Here is a 26,237-nt window from a genome sequence, read left to right on the forward strand (position 1 = left end):
ACCTGACGGCGGAGCCTGGTGATCTCCTCTTCACTTGCAGCTTTCTGCTGATCCGTGCTCTCAGTCCAGCTTAAGTATTCCGCATTTTCCAATGATTTCCTCCTCTGTAATGAAAGATTCAGTCATCTTCCAGTCAATCACTTAGAAGAGAATAGGCAGTTCTTGCCCACTTACCAATAAAGGTTAGAAAACCACCACCACCACCAAGTGTTTGCATATACTCTTCAGCATTTTTCCAGGACATGCTTTCCCAAGAGACAAGGCCAACCGCAATGATACAAAATACAGCAATACGTACTATTTTGTATCAAAATATATTTCCAAGCACCGAACAACATTTTGAATTGCAGGAAAGAGTGTAATAAATATGTGTGCAGCATGTTTGGGTGTGTGTGATTGCTCTAATGGAACATGGCTGGGAGCAAAGCCTTGCTAAATAACATGCAATGAAGCTGCTACAAAAGCAAAAAAACAAAAAAACAGAAAGGGAACATTAACATTTCAGATATAATGCTAATGCTAATCGACTCTATTCGATGAAGCATGAAAGACAAGAAAAAGTCAACAATTGCCTTACCTCATCCTCTTCCGCCCTCTTCAGTGTTTCACCTGCAAACTTCACATACTGTGTCATCAGAGTAACCAGGGCTGTGTAACGTGTTCGAAGGTCCATAAACTGAGGAGGGAAACAAATGCATACATACTCAAACAAAATCAAAAGGATAGCAGTGTAAGCCTATGAAAATAGGTTATATTTCTCTCGTACCTCCTGCTGGATGACATCAGAGGAACTCTGCATCTTCCTCCTCTTCACTGGGGATTTATGCTGAGAGTCAACCATGGCTCTGTAAGTCATCAACTGCAGTTCATAGTCCTTAAAGAAAAACAAGGATGGAAAAAACACTATAAATAAAAAACACTTAAGTAAAAGTTTCTTTGCTATCTGCTTAATTGTTTTTATTTCATCGTTTCCCTGGGGATGAAGTATTTAAGGGTATACCATTTCCACATAAAATTACTATAATGGTACTATGATAAACTACTGATGTCACATGGTAATACCATGGTACATGATTACAATATTCGGTAGCAGTTTACTTTAGAGTCCTGTTCCTAATGTACATACTATTTACTTATTATAGTCATTATAATAACTGGGTAAAAACTAGGTATTAACCTTGAACCTACCCCTAAACCCAACCATGTAGTTACCTAGTATTGCTTACTACTTTCTTAAGCACACTGTACGTACATGTAAGTGTACGTACTGTAAAATAAAGTGCAACCCAAAATTCACACGAGACAATATACCTTAGTAGCCGAAGACTTTGTGAAAATTGTATTACCATGTTACCATACATTTTGTCAGAATATTTTAAAGTAATAATTTTGACTTACTTTCACTCCAACTGCATAATGCTCTGAATACTTCTGGCACTCCTCAATTTTGCTTTGTTTTTGCTCGATTTCTGCAACCAAAACCTAGAAATAAAGCGAATTATTAGGATTTGATGTTAGTAAACTAGATGGACATATACAGTTGACCTAAGAGGTTTTTTTCGTCATACTTTCTGCTGGTTAAGGAACTCGGCCAATGCCTTGCTGTCCTCAGGTTGATTCTCTTGGGTCTTGAGTTGCTTGGCTTCCATTTCTTTGCTCCATTCATCCAGACTGTTGTATGTGTCTTTGTAATACTTAAGAGATTTGCTGATGCCTTCCAGGTCTCGGAGCCTAAATACAAAGGAACACAAATACATCATCCATAATGAACAAAATAAATTGTGCATTATCAAAATAAATGTACAGGCATTAAGCTACATGCATTCCTCTAGCAACGCCAAAGTAATGGTTTGATTCCAGATAAAATGTATACCCTAAATGCAATGCGTCGCTTTGAATAAAAGTGTCTTCCAAATGCATAAATGTATATGTAATAAATAAATGAAAAACACAATAATCCCTAAGCTTAATGACCTGTTTTCAATCTGAGAGTGGATGTTTTGCCATCGTTCTTTGAGCTGGTCGGCCTTCTCCTTGTGCCAATCCAAATCAAAGTCTCTCTCGTTGTGAGTTTTGAACATACGCTCGCTGACCACTCGTGCCTTTTGCAGCTCGTCTTCCAAGTCATGGAATACCTCGCGTCTTTCATCAATTTCAGACCTCCATTGCTAAAAATTACAATCAAAAGTGTTTAGTCAAAGATGTTCCATGATTAAACCATCATCGAGACAGCACTTTCAAAATTACAATGAGAGCTTATTACCTTGAGAGTGCTCACAACACCATCGATAGATTTGATATTAGCATTGATTGTATCCTCCTCACACAACTTGGCTTCATAAAGTTTGACCAGAGCTTCGGCACTCTGACTGTGTTTTACCACCAAGCTCACGGTCTTCAGCCTGAGTGCAAAAGATAATCAAGTCAAACAAGCAAGATAGAAATTATAAAGCAGCCCTTTCTAGCTGATTAAAGGGTTCATATTATGCTTTTTTTCCATGTTCATCTTTCTTAGTGTGTAATGTTGCTGTTTGAGCATGAAAAAGGTTTCCAAAGTCCCTCCAGCGGGAGTTATTCTCTATATCAGTATAACTATTTTTGAACTGCCTGAAGTTCAAACCATTGTAGTCTTGAGTTTCTTCCGGGAACGAACACGTCACAATAATCCTCATTTAAATAATTAATATGCAGAATAAAGGGGTGGGGCCTGGTTGAGTTAGTTAGTAGTGTGTTAAACTGGCGGTTATGGTAAGGGGCGGGACATTTTCCAAACACACTCAAAGCGCTCGACCAATCACAACACACTGATCCAGCCGACCAATCAGAGCACAGTGTGCTTTTCAGAAGGAGTGGCTTCATAGAAACAGGAAGTAAACAAAGCGTTACTGACAGACTGGGATGAGAGGAGCCGCAACAATGGAGAATGTGGGAATAATAAGATGTTTTTTGAACATTCAAGCATAAAACCCTATTCTAGTAGAGCCCAAAAACAAAATCAAGACTCAAGAAAATGGGCATAATATGTATTTTTTGCTAGAGATTGCTAGAATCTCAGCATATAATCCTTGTTTGGGATGCGCAGCAAATGAGTGTCAAGCATTGAGCTTTTTTACTCTTTTTGGAAGGATATTATTGTATCTTGGAATCATGTCAAATGTGGATTGAAAAATGCGCAAGATCCTCTTTTCTCTTTTTTGGCGATTCGATAGTATTGCGATATTTGGGCCACGATTCAATATTATTGCGATTCTTATCATATTGCGATACAGCAAGTATTGCGATTCGATTCTGCGATATATAGCGATTCATGTCCCCCATATTATTCAAAGGCATTACAAAAAAATGAGGCAAATAAGACTGCTCAACTCACTTCAAATGTCACAGTTAATTCTGTAAACACTATCTTCTACACATTAAATGAAGTGCAAAAAGTTAGGAGGGTAGTGCAAAAACTTGAAAACCTGTTCTTGAACATTCAGGACACAGGACCTTATTACAGGACAGGATGTAAATTCTCTGAATATGAGTCCTCTCACATGAATGGTGAGCTCACAGCACATAACTTAAAATTATTTAAATATAATAAAGCAGACATAATAGAGTAAGATAAATCTGAGAATAATCATAAAACCGAAATGTACCCACACTTTCGATTTGAAAGAAGACGGAGTGTCTTGTACAACCGGTTGTAATAGTGACGCCATTTTCATTTGTATTTGCTGTTGAATGCGCGACAAAGCACCTCAACAAGCGCCACCTTGTGGATGTAATACGCAAATGTAAATGATCAGAGTAAACTCTGAGAAAACCAATGGAGAAAACCCAAAAGTAAAACAGATGATTTTATAATTAAATATTGCAATACTTTGCGCTACTGTATTGATATAATTGCGCATGCAAAATATTGCGATACTGAACAGAATCGATTGTTTCCCCACCACTACTTCTAACCACTAGGTCACATCAGTAATACTCATCACAACTCTCATTTGAGGATGAGTAAAGACTCACTTCTCTAGGTAGATGCAGCACATGGAGTAGACCTGGTTGGTGCTCTGCGTGAGGATGCTGAGCTCAGAGGAAAGCGTGGGGACGGATGGAGAGGCAGATGCTTGCCTGAGGAAAACTTCACACTTCTCTCTCAGGGTCTCCAGGTCTTCCTTCAACCTATCCAGCTCTACCTTCTTTTTCTGGAATGAGTGAGAAGGAGAGGCCAGATGTATTAAAGAAATTGTTTTTGTTTCAGCATCCAGATTTTACACTGGACATCCAAAAAACGAAGCTGAAGATCAAACCTCCTGTTCGGTGATGCGCAGAAGACACTCCTGCAGGTCATCTCTGTCTAGCGGAGTACGGATTTTCCTGATCAGCTGTTCCTCGTGACCCTCCACACGCATGCGGAAGTTACGCACCTCAGTTATGAAGAGGTTGTAAACAGACTCCTCGTGTTCTTCTGTTGACCACCAGAGAGCAATGCATTACATCAGTGAGACATCATGTCCACACAATAATTGATAGTTTCTGTTTCTTTGAGAAAATACATTGAAAATTTAGCTAGTGACAACACATCTAAGCCAAATTGATCTTACACTTGTGTATGTGCATGTAAATCTTGCAGACAATTCATATTTCAGGACTTCAGTATTAGACTACAGGCAGCAGATATAGTGAAACCTCTCAACAAGAGCAACAAAAACAGAAATATTTTAAGTACACTCAGTAATTACATAATGGTTTTAGATGCATTACTAATTATCAATACTGTAGTTCAGCTGTCTGTTGAAATTTATATGCATACCCAAAAACACTTGCTCTCTAATTTCTAATGTTGATGAGGAGATCTGTGCATGGATAATACATCATTCCTTACAGTATTAACATTCTACTTAATAGGCTTAGGAGAACATGTGCTTAATGTCTGGTGGCACCAGTCACTGATAATTCAAATGTATAGTTCAACTATTCTCTAGTCTAGACACCCCGCATTTCATTACTATTTCATTACTTGCCCTGGTTTCCTGATATGACTGAAAATACATGACTTCTGGCCCCTTTGTTGTACAGTCAAACCAAAATGTATTCAGAAACCTTCAACATTTCTCACATTATCACAGTTCATTCGCTATAGTTTAGAAAATGGTAATAAAATATGACAAGAACTCAAGAGTTATCAAATCAATTTCTATTTCACTGGTTTTGTCCGTCCTTCTTTTAGACTGTCTCACACATGAATTATGCTGAATATCTGTCAGCTGTTAAATTTAACTACACAATTAGATAATACCAATTTAGTTCAACCAATCACCAAGCAATGCTTAATTTTGTTCAGTCTGTGGTGTAAAAAGGTTAAAATAGCAATTTAAGAAAAAACACTTCAGCAAAACATGATCAGGTCAAAGTGTCTGAATAATTTTTGGTCTCAAATTTGAATAAATTTCACTGGTAGTCACTGTATGAAGAATTTTTGGGTATAATATGTCACAGTTTACTGTATTTTGCTCTCCTCACTTACATAAATGAACTATAGTGTTCTGCACTCACTAGTAAAACAATCTAAAATGATATATGGTGTCTGAATAACTTTTGGTTCGACTGTATATGTGGGCGTATTTTTGTACAGTAACTTACCTCTCTCTGCAGATTTGAGGAGTTCCTCATAATACTCTTTACAAGTCAGAACCTCCTTTTCCAGCTGGGCACAATCAGCCAAGGTGAAAACATCGGATTCATCGCTGTCCCTCAAGAAGTCCTCGAAGTGGGACGTCAGGCTGCCCAGCACCTGCTCGTGATCACCTGGCAATAAGGTCTTGATCTAGGGAGGAAAATTAACATCACACTATAAGTTCACTGGGTTTTAAAACGAATCTGTAGTCTCAAGGCACACGAGAAACAGAAGGTGTGTACCGAGGCAACAGTGCTCTTGCGGATGGCACGGATGTCAGTCATCAGATAGTGCCAGGACACCACGCTCTTCATGTTAACGTGAGAGTGATGCCACAAAGCCAGAACATTCTGATACAGCTGCTCAATCCTGAAAGACAACCAATTATTAATATTAAATGTGAGCATTGAATGGGAAAGCTAAAGGACAAATATAATGGGCTTTCCACACCGGTTATTAGCTTTAGAAACTTAGTTCTAGGATCTAGCCACCAGAGTGGTTCCCCGAGAACTAATGCTTCCATTAGGAACATTTCCCTGGTTGCATTCTCACCGCCAGTAGGAACACAGCTTTTTAAAACGGTGGGTGCTGGTGTTTCATGTGTGTTCGGCCAATCAGCGAACACTTGTGTCACGGATAGTTCCTATAGTGCTGGTTTAGACACGACTCTAAAGTAGAAGCTAAATTATTTCCTCCAAAAGGAGTTCCTATAACTAAAATCGTTCCAAGTTCCTGCGGTGCGAACACACCAAAATATAATTCTAGACCAAATAATTCTAGAAACTATGAAAAGGTTCCTCCGGTGCGAAAGCCCCTAGAGAACTCCTTTGTTTAAACAATTAATGTATTGTATCATATTTAAACATAAATTGGTACGTTTCACTCTAAAGTTGGCATGAAATGGAAATTCACCCTATCTGTTTTCTAATGCATGTTTTACATCTTATTTATCCGTGCATATGGTTTATATTAAAAAATGACCTCGTAATGTTTAATCAAAATGTCATAATTGGATCTTCCAGTATAAACGTCAGACTTCTCTCTTGTGGCGTATATAGGATTCTCCAATCACTGAGTGCGCTTAAACTCCGCCCCTGCAAGCTCACACTCATCTGCATACACCCACATCTGCGTCAACCAATCAACAACCAATGCATAAAACCAAGTCGTCGCCCTTTTTTTCTTTTAGATAATCTGTTATACGCGTGTGCAAGTCACAATACAGAAGACAAGATCTGTCACTACTTCCATCTCCCAAACTAAGGCCGCATCCACACAAAGCCAGAGCTTTACCTATCCTATCTTTTTTTTCCCTCGTTCTAAACTTTTTTCCGGAAATGCGGCGTCATCTCAAGAAATATATGCGTACACAGCTAACCACTGAAACCGACTTAAAAACGATGCGGTATACATGCCAGACCAGTATGTGGTGCTGTAATTCAGCCACAGAGATACACTAAACAAGGAGAAGAAGATTTGGAGCGTGCGCGTAACCTTGCGCACTCTATACGAACCCAACACGACAGCAAGGTGAAGACGAAGATTGCTCACCGTAGTAGCATAGGAGCAGAAGATATTGCTTTAGTAAAGCTAATAGGCTCAGTAGCTCCTGCAGCATGATCACAAGCATATAGTCCGCCATTGCGGTGTGTGACTAATGCTGACACGTAGTGTGATGACATCATCGTTTCACAAAATGTACGGATTGGCCGTACACATGAAAACGCAAGCGTGTCGGTTTCAGATTTATCCACTCTGGGACCCGGTTTCAAAAAATAGCGGTTTCAGTGTCCCAAAACACCGGGGCCCGTATTCCTAAAGAATCTTAAGGCAAAAAGCAGCTCCTAGTGACAAAATTCTAAGAAAATTCTTAGAAATGTGGGCGTTTACTCCTAAAATTAAAGAAAAAATCCTAGTAAAGAAAAAAGTAATTCAGAAAGCATCTTAACCCTTAAAAGAGGTCTTAAGGTCAAAATGGTTAGGAGCACGGACGAGGACTTTTAAAACGCTTAAGAGTTTTTTTAGCAGAGGAGAAAATGGCAGAAAGACGAAAAGGGCGAAGAAATGCATTGCAGACAATAGATGACAGTGAGTTAATAAGACACTATAGATTAGATCGTGCAGGGATCATGTTTGTGACCGACTTTATTGGAGACACAATAACATCTCCGACACAGCGCAGGAATGGCGTAGTGGCAGAAATGAAATTACTACTGTACATTAAGATATTTGGCAGCTGGGAAAATGCATCAACGCAGCAGTGATGATTTGGGTCTCTCACAACCTTCTGTAAGCAGAGTGATCACAAACAATTACAGCACTTTCAGAACCTCTTATTGTGTCGCCGTTCATTAATTTTCCACTGGACATTCCCACATTGCAGGCTCAAAAAAATGCATTTATGAATATAGCAGGCTTCCGCACAAGGAGGGGCAATGAACCGTAAATAATGTATTATTAACCGCTATAAGCTCCCATGTCTGCTTCTGTGCTGTGACGACCGGCCTGATGTTCCTTTAAGGATGGCCTTGTGTTCATCCACTAACTGGGCTCACAGTAAACACTGTTCCTCTGTCTAGTTGAGCTTTCTTGTCCTTCTTGTTTTTTATTTCATGTTTGTTACATTAAAACCAACATTCAAACCACCACTTAAATAGACAGTGGAACAATTTTTATCATTCTAATCCAATCAAATACCTTATAGGAAACTAACAGTATGGTAAATAAAAAAAAGGATTTATATACACAAATATAATGTGTGTGTGTGTGTGTGTGTGTGTGTGTGTGTGTGTGTGTGTGTGTGTGTGTGTGTGTGTGTGTGTGTGTGTGTGTGTGTGTGTGTGTGTGTGTGTGTGTGTGTGTATGAGAATAGTCAAATAGGAAAAAGTATGCATGTAATTTCAAAGTGAAGGCTCACAATAGACCCTAATCACTATTTTTTTCCTTCTTGGACAACCAACCAATCACAGTCTTCAAAAGATTGAAGATTTTTTGTGTCATACATAGCAACGGGGTCAGCCCCGCCTCCTCACTAAGATAAAAGTTTTTGTCTTTTCCTTACTCAGAGTTGCTCTCAGATCGGTCCCGAATCGCTCTTAAGCTAAGACTCCTACGTAAACGTTTTTAAGCTAAATTAAGAGTTTTCTAAAAGGATTCTTAGATTCTTTAGGAATACGGGCCCAGATCCGTCTGGACGAAACGCCAATACGATACATTTGTACGTATACAACTAAACGCGTCTCCGTGTGGACAGGGCCTAAATAAAGAATAAAATCAAATGAACTCCCAGAATGTCCTCACCTGCTTGACATTTCCACGGCCTCCTTGTTGGGTGGAGGAACACTAAAGCAGACCGACGGTACCATGGCCTCATTCCCAGATGGACTGATCACTTTCCACTTCGCCCTGTGAGAATTACTCACCAGAACACATTCATCTTCTTTGCCGATGGTGATCTGAGGAGAGACGGGTCACGACATGTTTTATAGCAGACACGGCTGTTACAGTGTTTTTCAAATCACTTAGACACTACAACTGGAACTTGAGGCTCACTCAGTGAAATCATTCACTCACGATCAACTACAAGCACATTACACGCTTTACACTCAGGTTGATATTGTAAAACAAACTTTTTGCGAAACTCTTAACAGTTTTCTACATTACACACATCATTCAAAACAAACAGCTCTTGCGTTTCATTTAGAAAACACTGCCATTTAAATGCTATCATTTCCAGATTACCCACACCCAATGATCATGTGTGAAAATACGTACATAAAATGATCACTTAGAAATTAAAACTCAGTGTTTGGAGAAAGAAAGAAATTACTTTCACCCCCCTTGAATTTCTGTTTATAGTGTAAATATATACAGTATATATATATATATATATATATATATATATATATATATATATATATATATATATATATATATATATATTACACACACACACACACAAAGCGCTTTAGAAATAAAGTTGACTTTCTGATTTGGCTTGTATGCATATTCAGTGCATATTCAGTGTATATATACACACAAGATACAAGATAAATTGTTTCAATTTTGTTTTCCGCACATTAAAAAAGCGAAAGACACAAGGTACGTTTGCAGTTTGGTATGTATGTGGCTAATCATTTGATGTTTGTGTGTAGAGACTGCGCAAAAACACCATTTGGAAGAGTTAAAATAGTTTTGAATGAAGTGTTTGCTTTTGCAAGAGATTTCTGATGTTTTGCATGTTGTGTGTGTATTTTGTGGTTTTGTGTGTAGAGTTTCAAGAAATGGAGCCATATTTTCAGAAATTGTGTGTAAGCAATTTGAAAAAAAACTGTAATATGGGCCGCAGCCGTGGTGGCGCGGTGACCGTACCTCTATCTGGCGGTAGTCACAGATGGCTGTGACGGGGACGGAGGATCTGATGGGATTCTCTGGGTTGCGAGCCTTGAGCTGAACAACGGCCTTGGCCCGACCCACTAACCCACCCACGGTGCTGCTGTATTTCAGAAGCTGCTCTTTCTCCTCCTGTGAAGAAGAAACATCAAACTGGCCTCAGTCATGCACACACATCTACACCCTAATGTACAGGGATGAGAATCTGAAGAAATTTAACTCTCCAAATAATTGCATGAATTTATTGTGTGCAAGCGAACTAACCATGGACTCCTGAATCAGATCCTCGAGGCGGTGTAAACTGCTGCTTCGGTCACAGCTGTACTTTCTGTGGATGGCATCTTGGAGGCCCTTAAGGTAATCCAACGACTCTTTGGCATCGCTGAAAAACTACAAGGAGAGTAACTGTCATGAACCGTCACATGTCATGAATATGTGTAAAGCTAAAACTAGCAGTGTAACTTACGTCGAAGTAGACAGCGTTGTCTTTGAGATGTTGCTCCACACAGTGACAGAGTTGCAGTATCCAGCTCCACTGAGTCTGCATCGCTGCTCTGTACGCCTGGTTCACAGATGGACACGGTTAGGGGGAACGTCTATGACCTTACTCTTTCATTTCATTTCATTTTTTTATGGAATGGTAAAATATATTTAAAAAAAATACTGACAAAATGTTTCCATAGAGTTAATTTTATTTATTAATATAATTAAATTAACTTTAATTTAATTTAATTTGGAATGGTAAAATAAAAAACAAAATATTGACAAAAGGTGGTTACACTTTATTTGAAGGTGTCATTGTTACAGTGTAATTATATAATTAAGTACTGAGTAACATTAAGCAACTACATGCACTTAGGGTAGGATTAGGGTTTGGTTAAGGGTTATTTGCATGTAATTATGCATCATTTACTGTTATTACTATGGTAATTACATGTAACATATGTAACAAGAACACTAAAATAAAGTGTTACCCAAAATGTTTCCATAGACTTACTTTTATTTATTAATTTAATTTAATTTAATTTGGAATGGTAAAAATAAAAAACAAAATATTGACCAAATGTTTCCATAGAGTTAGTTTTATGTATTTATTTAATTTAATTTGGTATGGTAAAATTAAAAAAAAAATTAAATAGTCATAAAATGTTTCCATACAGTTAGAGGGAACATATGCATTTACTAATTTATTATTTAATTTAATGAATTTTGTGAGAATGGTCAAATAAAATAGTAATTGTTAATTTAAGTAATTTTTATTTTATTTTATTTTATTATGAAATGGTAAAATAAAATAAAAAATAGTAATAAAATGTTAATAAAATGTTTCCATACAGTTAAAGGGAACATATATGTATTTACTTAGTTTAATTTATTTAATATTCATTTTATTTTATTTTATTACAGAATGGTAAAATAAAAAACAAAATACAAATAAAATGTTAATAAAATGTTTCCATTCAGTTAGAAGGGACATGTATTTACTCAGTTTTAATCGTGACTTATTTTATTTTATATCACTCTCATAAAAATCTTTCTTTTAAGGAACAGAAGTTTCCACAGAATGTTCAATGCTCTTTTCCATACAATGAATGGAGACAGAAACTGCCAAGCTCCAAAAAGACAAAAAAGCACCATGAAAATATCATGTGACTGCTGCTATATATTCTCATACGGCCCATGACAATGACAAGTGTAAATATGCGAAGAGCTGAAGGGAAGATTATTAGTGAAAAATGACTTTAGAAGAGAATAACCGTCCAACTCCCTTTCATTATATGGAAAGGAACAGCGTGAGCATTCTGCTAAACTCCTCCATTTGAGTTCCACTTAAGAAAACAAAGTCCTGATGTGCTTTAGGAGGAGTTTAGATGGAGGATTAGTTTTAAATTACCTCAATGGTCAATCTGGCAGGATGGTTGTCCAGCAAGAGGCTCTCCGCCTTCTCCTGCACGGACCTGATCACCTCTTCCTTATCATCCAGTTCTCTCATGAGATCCTGTGGAAACACACACATATGAAGACGTTCCTGTCACAGAGATCTAGCCTCTTTTCCCAGAACATGCACCGTAACATGCAGAGGCACGTGAAGGCGATGCAAAACTCCTGTGATTAACACAAAACCTTGATGTTTACAGTGCCGCCACATCCAAGATTAATATGGATCCTTCTTATGGATTAATATAATTATGGACGGATTTTCATATTGCTATAATGAAGCATCAAAGCAAAACGCTATTTATCATAGCTAATCCATAACTAAACCAAAAGTTTGAGTTTAAAAGTCTGACCCCATACTGCCAACAAAATGATATACAGATATGATAAACATTGCATGTATGCCCCTTTAGACCGAGCACAACATGCAGTTGATTAATTATTGAAATTTTGGCAGTTGTATTTTGTTTTATTATGTGTATGTTAGGTCTTTTCCTCATTGCTTTTTGTTTGTTTTTTGTTACTATGTTACTTGTGTTCTGTTTAATTATTATTTGCTATTATCTGTTTTTAACTGAACTGCCCTCTGGTACTTTGTAGTGGAAAGTGCTCTATAAATAAACTAGACTCAAGACTTGAGACTTGTGTGGATGTGCGTTGGATGGACTTACTGCATGATAATCCCTCTTCCTGGAAACGTTAGTGTTTCGTTCACTCCAGTCGAAAGCCACTTCTTCTTCCTCCTTCTCGTTGAGCCAGATGAGCTCCTGAGTGGCCCGGGACACGAAGTCATGCAGGCTCTCCAGGTGTTTCTGCCTCTCACTCGAGCCTTTCTGCAAACACGAGCACAAGAGACTCAGACACACAGCTCTGACAGACGCTGGCAACTAATGCAGATCTTTACCAGTTCATTTACCAGAAGCCTCCTGTACTGGCTTTCTAACTTGTTGAGCTTCTCAGAGTAACTCTGCTTAAACGGCTGGGTCATCTGAATCTGTGGGGGTGACACAGGGAAGTTTATTTTTTAAGACAATTATTTGCAGGTATATACACTGCCGTTCAAAAGTTTGGGGTCGGTAAGAATTTTACTGTTTTTAAAAGAAGTCTCTTCTGCTCACCAAGGCTGCATTTATTTGATTAAAAATACAAAACAAACCCAGTAATATTGTGAAATATTATTATAATGTAAAACAGCTGTTGTCTATGTGAATATATAGTTAAGTGTAATTTATTCCTGTGATCAAAGCTGAATTTTCAGCATCATTACTCCAGTCTTCAGTGTCACATGATCCTTCAGAAATCAGTCTAATAGGATTATTTGATGCTCAAGAAACATTTCTCATTATTATCAATGTTGAAAACCGTTATTTACATTTTTATTTCAGGATTCTTTGACGAATAGAAAGTTCAAAAGAACAGTATTTATCTGAAATAGAATCTTTTGTAACAATAAACACTACCGTTCAAAAGTTTGGGGTCAGTAAGAATTTTTATTTAAGTTTTTGGGGGAAATAAATAAAGTAATAAATACTTTTATTCATCAAGGAGGAATTAAATTGATAAAAGTGACAGTAAAGACATTTATAATGTTACAAAAGATTCTATTTCAAATAAATGCTGTTGTTTTTAACTTTCTGTTCATGAAAGAATCCTAAAAAAAAGGTACACAAATGTTTTCAACATTGATAATAATAATAATTGTTTCTTTAGCATCAAATCCTCATATTATAGTGATTTCTGAAGGATCATGTGACACTGAAGACTGGAGTAATGATTCTGAAAATTCAGCTTTGATCACAGGAATAAATTACACTTTACTATATATTCACAGAAAGTCATTTGGGTTTGGAACAATATGACGGTGAGTTTATAATGACTGAATTAAGATTTTTTTTAATGTAATGATTTGCTTTACCTCACTCATTTTGGCTTCTTTAATGCTCATCTGGAATTCTTCGATGGCTTTGTGGAAATCCTTATGATTCCCTAAATTTGATTCAACACTCGGTAGATCCGATCCCCATTCCGCTTGATCCAGCTGAACCTTTCAGAGACAAAAACATCAGCTAATAACCTCACTGCACGTACATTTGTCTTGCAGTAAAATTATAAACATAATTACACAGTTTTGCTTCTCAATCAAATTATTGTTTTTTTTTAAACACAATAAGGGCCAGATTCACTAAACAGGGCAAATTAGTGTGAGACCGAAATCCCATAAAAGCACTGATGTGAGTGTAAAGTTCTGCGGGTGTTTTAATACGCACATTAAAGAACATTTTTCATAATGACCAACACAATCCATCAAAAGCAGTGCAAAACCGCATCGGGTCATAAACAAGCAGAGCTGCTGATAACAAACAACACTGTCGCAAAATGGCTGAAGATGTGCTTTTTTGGCGGTAAATAATGGCGTAAACACCAGTACATTGACAAGCGCAAACCGTAGTAAATCATCTTGCATGATTCATTTAAATACTCTCCTCCCATAAATATTGCGTCTATAAGGGAAACTCCTACAAATGCATTTGCAATAATAATATCCCTGTTAACGCCTTTTCAGAGCTAATTATGCCCTGCGTGTCTTTAGTAAACCCTGACAGTAGTTTTTTAACACCAAAAGAGGGTTTGTGCTGGAGCAAGCTGTTAGTATATCTGGTCCTTAAGACTTGATTTCAGAGAAAATTAATGAGATTTTGAATTACATTTATTTTTCTTACTCTATTTGCAAAGAGATGTCTTATTTTAAGCATAAACCTCTAAACATTTTGCAAGTTATATTCTCTGAGAAAAAAATTACCTTAATAGTTCTGTAAAATCATCACTCAATTCATCATGCTTGGTATTTTTAATGCTTTAAAACAGTGTAGAAAACATATTGACAAATGGACAAAAATACAGATTAAAGGCCCGTTCACAGCAAAAACGATGATGACTATATTAAAGCTTTTAATGTTGTTTATAAGTCTGTGGTGTTTTTGATATTCTTTGAAAAAAAATTAAAGGAAAAAAAAACTATGTAATTTGGGTGATCAAAGATGAGATTTAAGGGATAAAAAGTTGACAACAGGGGGACTTTTAAAGATAACTATAATGATTAGTATGTTAGCGTCCACACCAGCGGACTATATTGTTCTGTCTATAATAAGCACAAGCTGCAGTTTCATCCTCAGCTGATTTAAATGCTCAAGATCTTTAAAGCAGGATAGATTCTGATTGGCTGCCAATGTTTTTATCATTCATCAGCTGGAAATAAATCGTTCAGAAAGTGATTCCACGATATTGTTTCCCTGTGGCATTTTCGTTACAGTTGTGTTGTGGACTCTATTGAATTTTTACAAATTCTATTCACAAATCTGTGGGCTATTCTTTTCTATCTTGAACGATTTTTAGAATGATATCGTTATCGTTCTTGGTGTGAACGGGCCTTGAGAATGATTATTTTGCAGTGCACTAACAGAAGGAAGTCTTGAACACACCTGCATTTCCTCAACCCAGTTAAGTAGATCCTGCACGAACTTCAAATTAACCTCATCCTCGGTCAAGGTAGGATCCTGGAATGAGGATTTGAGCATGGGCTTGCGGATCTGCATGTGTTTGAGCTGCTGAAGGACCCCGGGCTCCATGCCTCCTCCTCCTCCTCCTCCTCCACCGGTGCTGAGGTAAGCCTGGACCGAGGCGGGCTGCATGCTGGGGGTCATGGATGGGGTCATTGCACGGCCCGTACTGACCAGGCCTCCGTGAGTGAGGGCAGGAGACAGCCCGGCGCTGAAGCTTTGGGAAAAGCTTGAGTTCAAACTCTGCGTGATGCCGGAGATCATCATCTTGGTCTGTTCTGAGGTCAGTGTGTGTCCTTTGCTGTAGACGGTGGAGCACTCGGTCCTCAAAGCCAACAGGTCGTCACGCAGCTTCGATACCCTGAGGGACCACAGAGGGCGGCACAGTTTCCATGAACACATCACACACACATTAATCTCATTACACTGGTTGCCAGTCGATTTTAAAGTCCTTTTAATGGTCTATAAATCTGTGAATGGCTTAGCACCTTCTTACCTCACCGATCTTTTGTCGAAACATGACTCGGGGAGGACTCTGAGATCCCAAATCAGGGACTATTAGTGGTTCCAAGGACAAAATTAAAACTCGGAGGTGACCGAGCATTTGCAGTAGCTGCGCCAAAATTGTGGAATAGTCTGCCGGTCAGTATTAGGTCTACGAGTACTGTGGGAAATTTGAAATCAAAACTGAACACTTTTTTGTTTGAAATAGCTTTTAATCGATGATACAGTGGCATGTTATATGTTTATTGTCTTTTATTTGTTTTTATTGTGTTTATGTTTAAGCTATGTACAGCAAATTGATCTACAGTTGTTGTTTTAAATAGTGCTTTATAAATAAAGTGACAGTGACATTGTTTCTATTGCTCATTTTGAGGATTATCTTTCATAATCCAGCGTAGCGTCAGTTCTGGCAGGTCACGTTAGTCAAGCTCGCATCGGTGACTCTCAGCTTTCCCTCTATAGGAATAGACGCCTATCACTGAATTCATATATAAGCTCCTTCAGTATTATCAGCAGCTGTGGCGTTTCTCAGGAGTGAATTACCCTCCTCCCTCCCCAGCTCCACCTCTCTCAGTCACGATTTGGCCTTCTGATTCCCCTCTGAATCAGACTAAACTCTCTAATTATGTTGCACATTAAAATCTTGAATTAATGATATCTGCAATACATTCTTGTTGTTTCTGTTCTGTTTCCCCTAAGAGGGGTTATTGCTCTTATTCATGATAAACTGCATGTATGCGCAGGGAGTTCTTGCCCAGAACAGAATCACACCGCCAATCCAAACTATATGCTAACTGTCAATCATATTTGACGATAGTGTTCCTGACAGAAGTTATATTCAGGGCGTTGAATAATTTTGAGACTGCGGAAGTCATTAAAAGTTACATTTTCAGTTGGAAACAACTTGAAACATATGTTGTGTTGAGCTATTTCATTTACTTTTGTTTTATTTGTTCATTGCAAACAGCTGAAAGTCTGGAAATGTTGCCAATAAACCTGATTTGCAATGAGTGTTGATTAATTTCGATTACAACTGTTCCAGTCTGATCCCAGTTTGTGTGTTGCTTGGTGACTCAAAGCTTGATGATTTAGCAGAAATATATTTTGAAGACATAATAGGCTAACTGGTGGATTTTGGTCAGTTACTCAATATTAATTACTTTTAACTGTTACTTAGAACGGTTGCATAAAAGCCATATCAGATTTAAAAATAATCAGCAAAATGCTCGTAAAACTATCTTTTAATAGAGGATAACAAAACAATTAAAAGATCAATTGTGACACTAAATTGAACATTTGTATTTGAAAATGATCCATTAAAAATGAACTAAAGGTGATTAATAGTGTTTAAAAATATATTAAAATACAATAAAAGTCATGTTGATGTGCAAAACGGTGTTAACTTGAGAAAATATTATTTTGTTCTCTAATCAACTTTTTAAGAGAATACAGGCCAATTGTTTACATACATAATCCTTTAGATGAAAGTCATATATCATTTGAGATTATGCATCTATCATATTTGACGATAGTGGTCGTGGCAGAAATGAAGTTGATTGATTCACCTTTGAACGAGCTGATCAGCCAAGTAGAATTTGCCATCGAGTAGAAGCTGAATGTCCAGCACTTGCTGCCTCAGCAGATTCTCACACTCCAGGAGAGAGCCAGCGATCTCCGCTTCATTCTGGAACTGGATTCCTGAGTCCAAACGCTTCGCATCCTGGAGGAGATATTCATTTCCTTTCAGATTTACATTGTAAGAAAGGCATGAAAAGACATACCATTGCCGCTGCAAAATTTCCAATAATTATTTGTTTTAATATTATTTTTTTTTAAATAATGATTCTAAAATATATATCTTTTTAAGAAACATTTCTGATTATTATTATACATGTTGAAATGTTTTTGCTGCTAAACATTTTTGTGGAAACAATGAAACAATTCAAACATTTGTGGAGAAATTATTACTTTTATTCATCAAGGATGCATTAAATTGATCAAAAGTGACAGTGAAGGCATTTAAAATGCTACAAAAGATTTCTATTTAATAAATGTGTTAATAAATGCAAATAAATGCTGTTCATTGAACTTTCTATTCATCAAAGAATTCTGAGGGGGAAAAAATGATCATGGTTTCCACAAAAATATGAAGCAACACAACTGCTTCCAACACTGATAATAATCAGACATTTTTCAAATCATCATATGATAATGATTTCTGAAGGATCATGAGACACTGAAGACTGGAGTAATGATGCTGAAAATTCAGCTTTTGATCACATGAATAAATTACACTTTACTCTATATTCACATAGAAAACGGCTATTTTAATTTGTAATAATATTTCACAATATTACGGTTTGTACTGTATTTTCTATCAAATAAATGCAGCCTTGCTGAGCAGAAGAGACTCCATTAATGTACATTAAAAAAATATAATCTCTCCAAACTTTTAACAGGTTCAGTATATTATATATTATAGTTGTTTAAAATTATATTGCCCAGTCCTGTTGTGCAACCGAGATTAGTTTCACTTTATGCACAGATATGACTGTCACACCAGTGCAATCGAAAAACATAACTTCTAAACATACAAAAAATGATCTAAACATCCTTAAATAATAAATATAAATTCACTTAAGGAAAGTAAAATTGTTTAACATATTAAGATTTAACTGTTCTTACTCCACTGGCCTAATTACAGGTATTTGCTAATTAGAGGCAAAACAAGACACTTACATGTACGCATTAAACAAATCCCCAGCGACTAACAAAAGACAAAGAAAAACAATTCGCATAATATATTGCTAAACGTCTGAACTCACCGACTGAAGAGCCGTCCTCGCGAGCGCTAATTTGTCCTCTCCGGCTATGCAGTCGCGCTGAACTCTGTTTGCAATCTGCTGGAGCATCTCAAGCCTACGAACAGAAGAAGACCGACACAGTCAAACACCAGGCTCTGCATGCGCTCTCCCTGACGCGCGTGTCTCGCTCACCTGGGTCCGTACACACAGCTGTTATTGAGGTAAAGCGGGGTGCTGGACAGAGGCTCGTGTGCTCCCGACAGCAGGTTTTCAGCAGAGCCCAGGCTGGTTAAAGTGCTGTCACTCACTGACGAGGTGCTACTGCCGTAAACCAGGTTACTGTGCATCATAACAGACTAACTATGTGTTTATCCGGCCCAGAGAAGTGTGTTTACCACCCCTCCGTCAGAAGCAGACACCCCACCTGCCATCTAAAGCCCTTCTAACAGCGCACGCTTCCAGCCACTGCTACTTATAGGCTCATAAGAAGAAGAGCCGGCCCACACGACCATCAGCCCCGGGTCAAACACTGAGCGTTCATTCCCATGTAAGACAGATGATCCCGCACAGGTTCAGACTGTGAGAGACAGGGGTGTGCCACACTTGACACCACATGTCTTCAGTCATTTCAATCATTTAACCATTTTACACCATTTAAGGCTGTTGCTATATAATCACGTATTATAAAAGCGATAATAAATAATAAAAGCATTTCCATTTATTTCCAGGTGATTTCCAACACCATGTTTATACATAAATATTATGAGTAATACAGCTGTGAATTACACAGTCACACAGTGTGACAGTCATATCTGTGCATTAAACAAAACTAATCTCTGGTGCACAACAGGGCTGAGCAATATGATTTTAAAAATAATATCTAGAATATATAATATACAGTAGCTGAAAATGTTTGGTAACAACTTTTACAACTTCATCTGCTCACCAAGGCTATGTTTATTTAATCAAAAAAAAATTGTATTGTGAAATATTATTACAATTTGAAATAAGTGTTTTCTATGTGAATATATTTTAATATGCAATTCATTTCTGTGATCAAAGCTGAATTTTCAGCATCATTACTCCAGTCTTCAGTGTCACATGATCCTTCAGAAATCGTTCTGATATGCTGATCTGATGCTCAAGAGACATTGCTGATTATTATGAGCAATGTTAATTTTTTTTTTTTTCCGCTGTTTAAATATACCATTCAAACATTTGTGGTAAGATTAAAAAAGGGAGAGAAATTAAAAGTCAAGAATGAATATGAAAAATATTCATCAAGAATGCATTAAATTGATCAAACGTGACAGTAAAGACATTTACAGTATAATGTTACAAAAGATTTGTTTTTAATAAATGCTTTAATAAATGTAATAAATGCTTTTCATTTAAATTTCTATTCATCAAAGAATCCTAAGTGGAAAAAAAATGTATCACGGTTTCCACAAAAATCTGGTGCTTTCAACATTGATTATAATAATGAATGTTTTTTGAGCAGTGAATCATCATATTATAGTGATTTCTGAAGGATCATGTGACACTGAAGACTGGAGTAATGATGCTGAAAATCCAGCTTTGATCACAGGAATAAATTACACTTAATAACATATTCACATAGAAAACAGCTTTTTTTTTATTTGTAATAATATTATACAATATAACGGTTTTTTTGTGTTTTTGATCAAGTAAATGCAGCCTTAGTGAACAGAAGAGACTTCTTTCAAAAACATTAAAAGCAAATAATTTCAGTACATTCTTTGACAATTTACATAAAAATGGATTTATGAATGACTGACACAGAAAATCATTCTGCTGATGTTTTATGAATAAGTAAAGTAAGTATAGCACATTTAAACACAGCTTGCACTGACCAAAGTGCTGTACATAGCGCAATAGCCACAAAATAAAAAAATAAAATAAATACTATTACAAATACAGAAATAGCACAGTAAGACAGTTAAAACACAGGGAAGGCCAATGTAAATAAGTGAGTTTTGAGCCTGGTTTTGAAAACTGTGATCGAAGGAGCATTTCTGCTGTCAGGTGGCAGTTGGAGCCACAGCTGAGGGCCGGTGATAGAAAAGGCTCTGTCACCTTTTTGTTTGAGCCGGGACCGCGGGACACGGAGGAGACCTTGGCTGGAAGATCTAAGGGACCTGTGCCCGGTTGCATAAAGCACCTTAAGTGTAATTTTCACTTAAGTTCGCCCTTATGTTTCCCTTAAACCTAAGGGTGTTGCAGAAAAAAAAACCTTAAGTGTTACTTAAGGGTTTCTTTTAGTGAAACGTCATAAACACTTAGAATTTCCCTTAAATGCTGTTTTTTCACTTAAAGGTATAGCGGAGGATTTTCTTTTTCCGGGTGGGAAGCCTATACTATTGGTCCACCTAAGTGTCAATCATTCTGGTGATATGTTTACGTAAGGCCGTCGTAAGTGCTCGTCCCTTCTGCGCATGCGCACTTTCAGGTGTATTATGTGTGATGAGTTACGGTTTCAGCCATTCCTTTGAAAATGGCTGAGGGTCGAAAGAGAAAAAATGTATACGAAGTGTATGATATGAAGAGAAAGGCCGCAGAAAGAAGAAACAAGACCAGAGTGATTTTGGGTGAATATTTCACACGCTGGCGTGCGCTAAAAGCACAGGTTGTGCTTCCCACTGATGCCGCAGTCGCGAAGATTCTGCTAGACAGGTAAAGTTTGTCATGCTATTTGGAGAAATCCATTTAAAATCACAGCTAGTAAAAGTTAATGTAAGCTATGATTAGCGATGCTAGCCCTGGCACAAGTCATGCACCGCGTAGACACGGTAAACATCTCAATTTGTCTAAAGTAGCCTTGTGACCAAATGGTAAATGGTATCACGCTGAAATATTCTAAAACCTTGTGTGTTCATTTTCGATAATTACAATGTGTTCACCATAGTATTTATTACACAAATGCAACAAGCTACTTCTCCATTGCATATCATGTCTTGAGTCCTCGGTCACTCAACACGTTTAATAGGCGTTCCCTCTCGGGAGCAAATAGAGTTTTGCGCATGTGCATTTTTAAAAAAATTGGAGAGGGCGGGAAAGATCCTCCGCTATACCTTTAAGTAATCCCTTAAAACGCGTTAAGTGTTGCATAAAAACCCTTAACGGTCATTTCCCTAAGTATAACTTAAGGTTTGGAAATCGTAACCCTAAGAGTAACGCGGACAAAAATAAGACGACATGGCTGAATTTATGTCATTTTCGTCTGTCAGCAGAGTGGTTCACCGGGTAGCGGGGGCTCTCTCCCGTCATTTAAACGCAATGGTCAAGCTGTTGGTCAGTTTTGTAATCGTTAGGTCTTAACACTGTCCAGCAATAAAGCGAACTCTTCACCACGGTGCGGTGCATACAGTCTTAAAAGCGTAGTCTTGCTTAATCTTACCTGTTTTGTTGGCTTCTTTCTTATAAGCGCTCAGCTCTTTTTTTGCGACCAAAGAGATGTTTTCTTATTTTTTAAGGACTTCCTGAACCGTCCTCTTCGCGTCAAGATTCATTGCATTGATTTTTTCCGTTATTATTTCTTCCCACTGTTTCTGGTTTTTTTTTTTTTGTTTGTTTTTTGCTGCAGTTACATTGGGATTTAGTTTGCTTTTCAAAATTGTTTTTCTTTTATCCTTTATCCATTCCGATATCCTAGCCTACTTTATTTGATGAAACTGTAAAATTGCTAGTGTTAGTGTTTTGCGTATCTATGGCAACAACAGACGTTTATAACGTCAATCCAGGATGGCTGTCGTGAAACACTTAAATGTTTCCCTTACTTAAGAGAACCCTTTAAGAGATTATATGCAACACCCTTAAGTTATTCTCTTAGGTAAGGGGAAATCGCCCCTTAAGTATCATACGTAAGGGAAAAACTTAAGGTGCTTTATGCAACCGGGCACTGGGGGCTACATGCGGATGAATAATACCAGCTATGTAGCTGGAGGCCAGGGCGTGAAGAGCTTTAAAAACCATCAACAGCATTTTAAATTGTATCCTAGAATGGACTGGAAGCCAGTGCAAGGAGGCTAGAACCAGTGTAATGTGTTCACGCTTTTTTGTATTCATGAGCAGCCTAGCCGCTGCATTTTGGACCATCTGAAGCCGTGCGACCAGTGTCAGAGGAAGACCAAAGCAGAGAGAGTTACAATAGTCTAGCCGAGAGGTTATGAAGCTATGGATGGCTTTTTCCAGATCATTGTCCCATACACAAAAGAAATATATTTTAAAATAAATTTTATAGTGTCAAAAATATATGTGGCATATATTCCAAATACATTGAAATATATTTGCATTGTTGTTCACTTATATTTATAATTTTGAAATATATTCTCAAATATAACAAAAATATATGATGTTAAATGTGCAATAGATTTACATTTATAACGTAATGTAAAATATATGACAAAATATATTTCAAATGAAACCATTTGCAAAAGTTAAAACATATGAACATATATGTTGTTAGTAAATATATTGACATACAAATATATTCACATATTTACAGTAACTAAAATATATTAAAAATAAAATAAATATATATTTACATATATTTAACTAAAATATATTTATTGGGCCAGTTTCAAATATTTGCATATATACCAAAAATATATTCTGAAAAATATATTTCAAATATATTTATTTTGTGTATGGGGTATGACAAAACAGACTTGAGTTTAGAAATTATTCTTAATTGATTATTACAACAGATGATATTTGTTTGTGCAGATTAAGATGGGAGTCTAAAATAACACCTAGATTACTTGCATGGGCTTTAACATAGGGGGAAAGGGGGCCAAGGTTGGCAGGAATGGAATTCTTTGAATGGCCAAAGACAATAACTTCAGTTTTTTTATCATTTAACTGAAGGAAATTGTTTGCCATCCAGATTTTAATTTCTTTCAAGCAGTCTAAAAGAGGCTGCATGGAGTTGCCAGATTAAAGTGGGATGTAAAGTTGGGAGTCATCTCCATAAAAATTCAATGAAATATTGAATTTTCTGATTATGTTACCTAAGGGGAGCATCTAAAGACAGAAAAGTATTGGACCCAAAATGGATCCTTGGGGGACACCATAAGACACAGGGGCAGAGGATGAAGAATACTGGCCTATGGATACAGAAAAAGATCTTTGGTGGAGGTATGAGTGAAATCATTTAAGAGCTATAATTATACCAACCTATTGTTCGAGACGCTCTAGTAATAAACTATGGTCTACAGTGTCAAATGCGGCACTAAGATCCAACAGGACCAGGATGGCATTATCACCTGAGTCAAGAGTGAGCAACAGGTCATTTGTCACCTTTAAAAAGGCTGTCTCAGTGCTGTGATGGGCTTTGAACCCAGATTGAAATGGCTCTAGGATCTCTGTTGAGTTGAGGTATTTCAGTTTCGCCTTTTAATTTGAATTACTGAAATACATGAACTATTGCACGATATTTGAATTTTTCGAGTTTCACCTGTATACCCAGGCCTAAAAGTCTTGAGGAAACTTAACAGCCAAATAAAAAGCTCATTTAAAATCATTGACTGGTTATTTAACATGTTGCTTAACTTAATATCAACAGCAAAAACTTATAGCAAAAATAATCTGTATCACACATTTAAAAATAGAACATATAAGGCCAGATTTACAATTTCACATAGATCAGTGTAGGACACTGCTTGAAATTGGTCAAAAGTTGCTGTGGCAATGGGGAAATGTGATGGTATTTCAGATACAACTGGAGTGAACTGTGTTCTGATGTGGTCAATTTTCTCAGTAAAAAACTTCAAGAACTCCTCACAGCTATTGGTGGATGCCTCAACCTCTGAAGAGACTTGGGGGTAAACAACTGAATTTATGGTATTAAATAAAATTTTAGGGCGATGGGCATGTTTGCTTATAATGTCAGAGAAATACTTAGCCCTGGCTAAGTATCAGACCCAATAAGTGTTGACTGTTCTCCCACTGATCAGAGACACAGACGTTGTTCTCCAGTGGTTGCTAAGTCAAGCTGGTTATGATCCTCAAACAAACAGAGCAAAGCTTTGACAGCACTGCAGTGTTTACACTTTCAGAGGACTGACTAATAGCAAGCTTGACTACAATATATGAAGAATGCCATCATTAGCATTCAATGGCAGTTCCTTGGCTGCACTGCTGGGCCCATCAGATTTGAAATCTGACATTGGCAGCTTTTTAAAATGTCCATATAAGTCAAAGTATCTACTAGCAAGAGCTAACTGGGACATGCCCAACCTTGATCCCTTGACTTAAATGTGTCACTTTGCATTATGTTGAGATATTGTGGACATTTTTAATTGATGACGCACTTTTAATCAAAACACTTGCAATTTTTCAACTGAATAAAAAAAAAAAGCATTGCGACATGGGCAAAAGCGTGCATCGAGGGCGTATATTAACTCACAAGCACCCTTCTGAAATCCACAAGTGCACATGAAAGCTGTGTCCCAATTCAGCGGATGCATTGTAAAATGTGTTGGTCTGGCCTACAGGTTGACGAGCCGTTGACGAGCGGCGGTAACGTTTGTTCTGCACTTTTTGAAAGTTATATGAAACTTTCTGAAAACAAAACAGTGATCACATCCTGTTTAAATATGTTCACCTTGTTCCAATTCTGTACATAATTAAGAGTATAAACTATATAAAATCATATCTTAGTAAGAGGCGAGTCAACATTTGAAAAGTTTTTACATTTGAATCATTAGATATTAGAGTTAGTTGAAACCCAACACCTGCATTTAAAAGAGAAAATTTCTCTAAAATAAAATCCTGTCGTCATCGGTGTGCAAGTAATTCCTGGGTACGGTAGACAGGGAAGGATGCATCTGTTGTATCCTTTAACTCACAGGAAACAAAGGATGCATTTGAAGGAGCCTTCGAATTGGGACAGCCTTCATCGCGCCGCTGGGACACAATGGGCCTTCGAAGGATGCAGCCTCTGAATTGGGACACAGCTTTGCCATTTGGGACAGGGCCAATAAAATGAAAGCTGTGCACAAGACGGAGTGGAACGGGGAAAGTACAGAAACTTGAAAAATTAGAATATCGTGCAAAAGTTATAATTTTGATGTTTATGGCTTACAGCTTATGAAAACCCCGAATTCAAAATCTCAGAAAATTAGAATATTACATGAAATCGATAAATAAATAAAAAATTTAAATACAGAAATGTCGACCCTCTGAAAAGTACAATCATGCATATGTATATATATATATATATATATATATATATATATATTAGTTTCGCCTTTTAATTTGAATTACTGAAATACATGAACTATTGCACGATATTCGAATTTTTCGAGTTTCACCTGTATACCCAGGCCTAAAAGTCTTGAGGAAACTTAACAGCCAAAT

At 37.1% G+C, this 26,237-nt stretch overlaps 1 protein-coding gene across 1 annotated transcript in view; it reads right to left on the reverse strand.

The window, feature by feature from the left end:
• The window catches only part of dst (dystonin), a 241,730-nt gene that overhangs the window by 108,363 nt on the left and 107,130 nt on the right, over positions 1–26,237 (reverse strand). Inside the window, exons 14-35 of the mRNA XM_077230331.1 lie at positions 18,879–18,972; positions 17,619–17,773; positions 15,472–15,910; positions 13,908–14,036; positions 12,909–12,986; positions 12,664–12,825; positions 11,949–12,053; positions 10,521–10,616; positions 10,319–10,444; positions 10,034–10,186; positions 8,963–9,117; positions 5,905–6,031; positions 5,629–5,812; positions 4,296–4,453; positions 4,012–4,190; positions 2,264–2,402; positions 1,975–2,168; positions 1,569–1,731; positions 1,399–1,482; positions 767–874; positions 578–676; positions 3–104 (exon numbers count right to left, since the gene is read on the reverse strand). Coding sequence (XP_077086446.1) covers positions 3–104; positions 578–676; positions 767–874; positions 1,399–1,482; positions 1,569–1,731; positions 1,975–2,168; positions 2,264–2,402; positions 4,012–4,190; positions 4,296–4,453; positions 5,629–5,812; positions 5,905–6,031; positions 8,963–9,117; positions 10,034–10,186; positions 10,319–10,444; positions 10,521–10,616; positions 11,949–12,053; positions 12,664–12,825; positions 12,909–12,986; positions 13,908–14,036; positions 15,472–15,910; positions 17,619–17,773; positions 18,879–18,972 — 3,229 coding nt within the window. The remainder of the gene's footprint in view (positions 1–2; positions 105–577; positions 677–766; positions 875–1,398; positions 1,483–1,568; positions 1,732–1,974; positions 2,169–2,263; positions 2,403–4,011; positions 4,191–4,295; positions 4,454–5,628; positions 5,813–5,904; positions 6,032–8,962; positions 9,118–10,033; positions 10,187–10,318; positions 10,445–10,520; positions 10,617–11,948; positions 12,054–12,663; positions 12,826–12,908; positions 12,987–13,907; positions 14,037–15,471; positions 15,911–17,618; positions 17,774–18,878; positions 18,973–26,237) is intronic.

This window comes from Siphateles boraxobius, unplaced genomic scaffold (assembly GCF_051911475.1).
Source record: "Siphateles boraxobius isolate OS27281-9 unplaced genomic scaffold, OSU_SipBor_1 142, whole genome shotgun sequence".
In the NCBI taxonomy this organism is placed as follows: domain Eukaryota; kingdom Metazoa; phylum Chordata; class Actinopteri; order Cypriniformes; family Leuciscidae; genus Siphateles; species Siphateles boraxobius.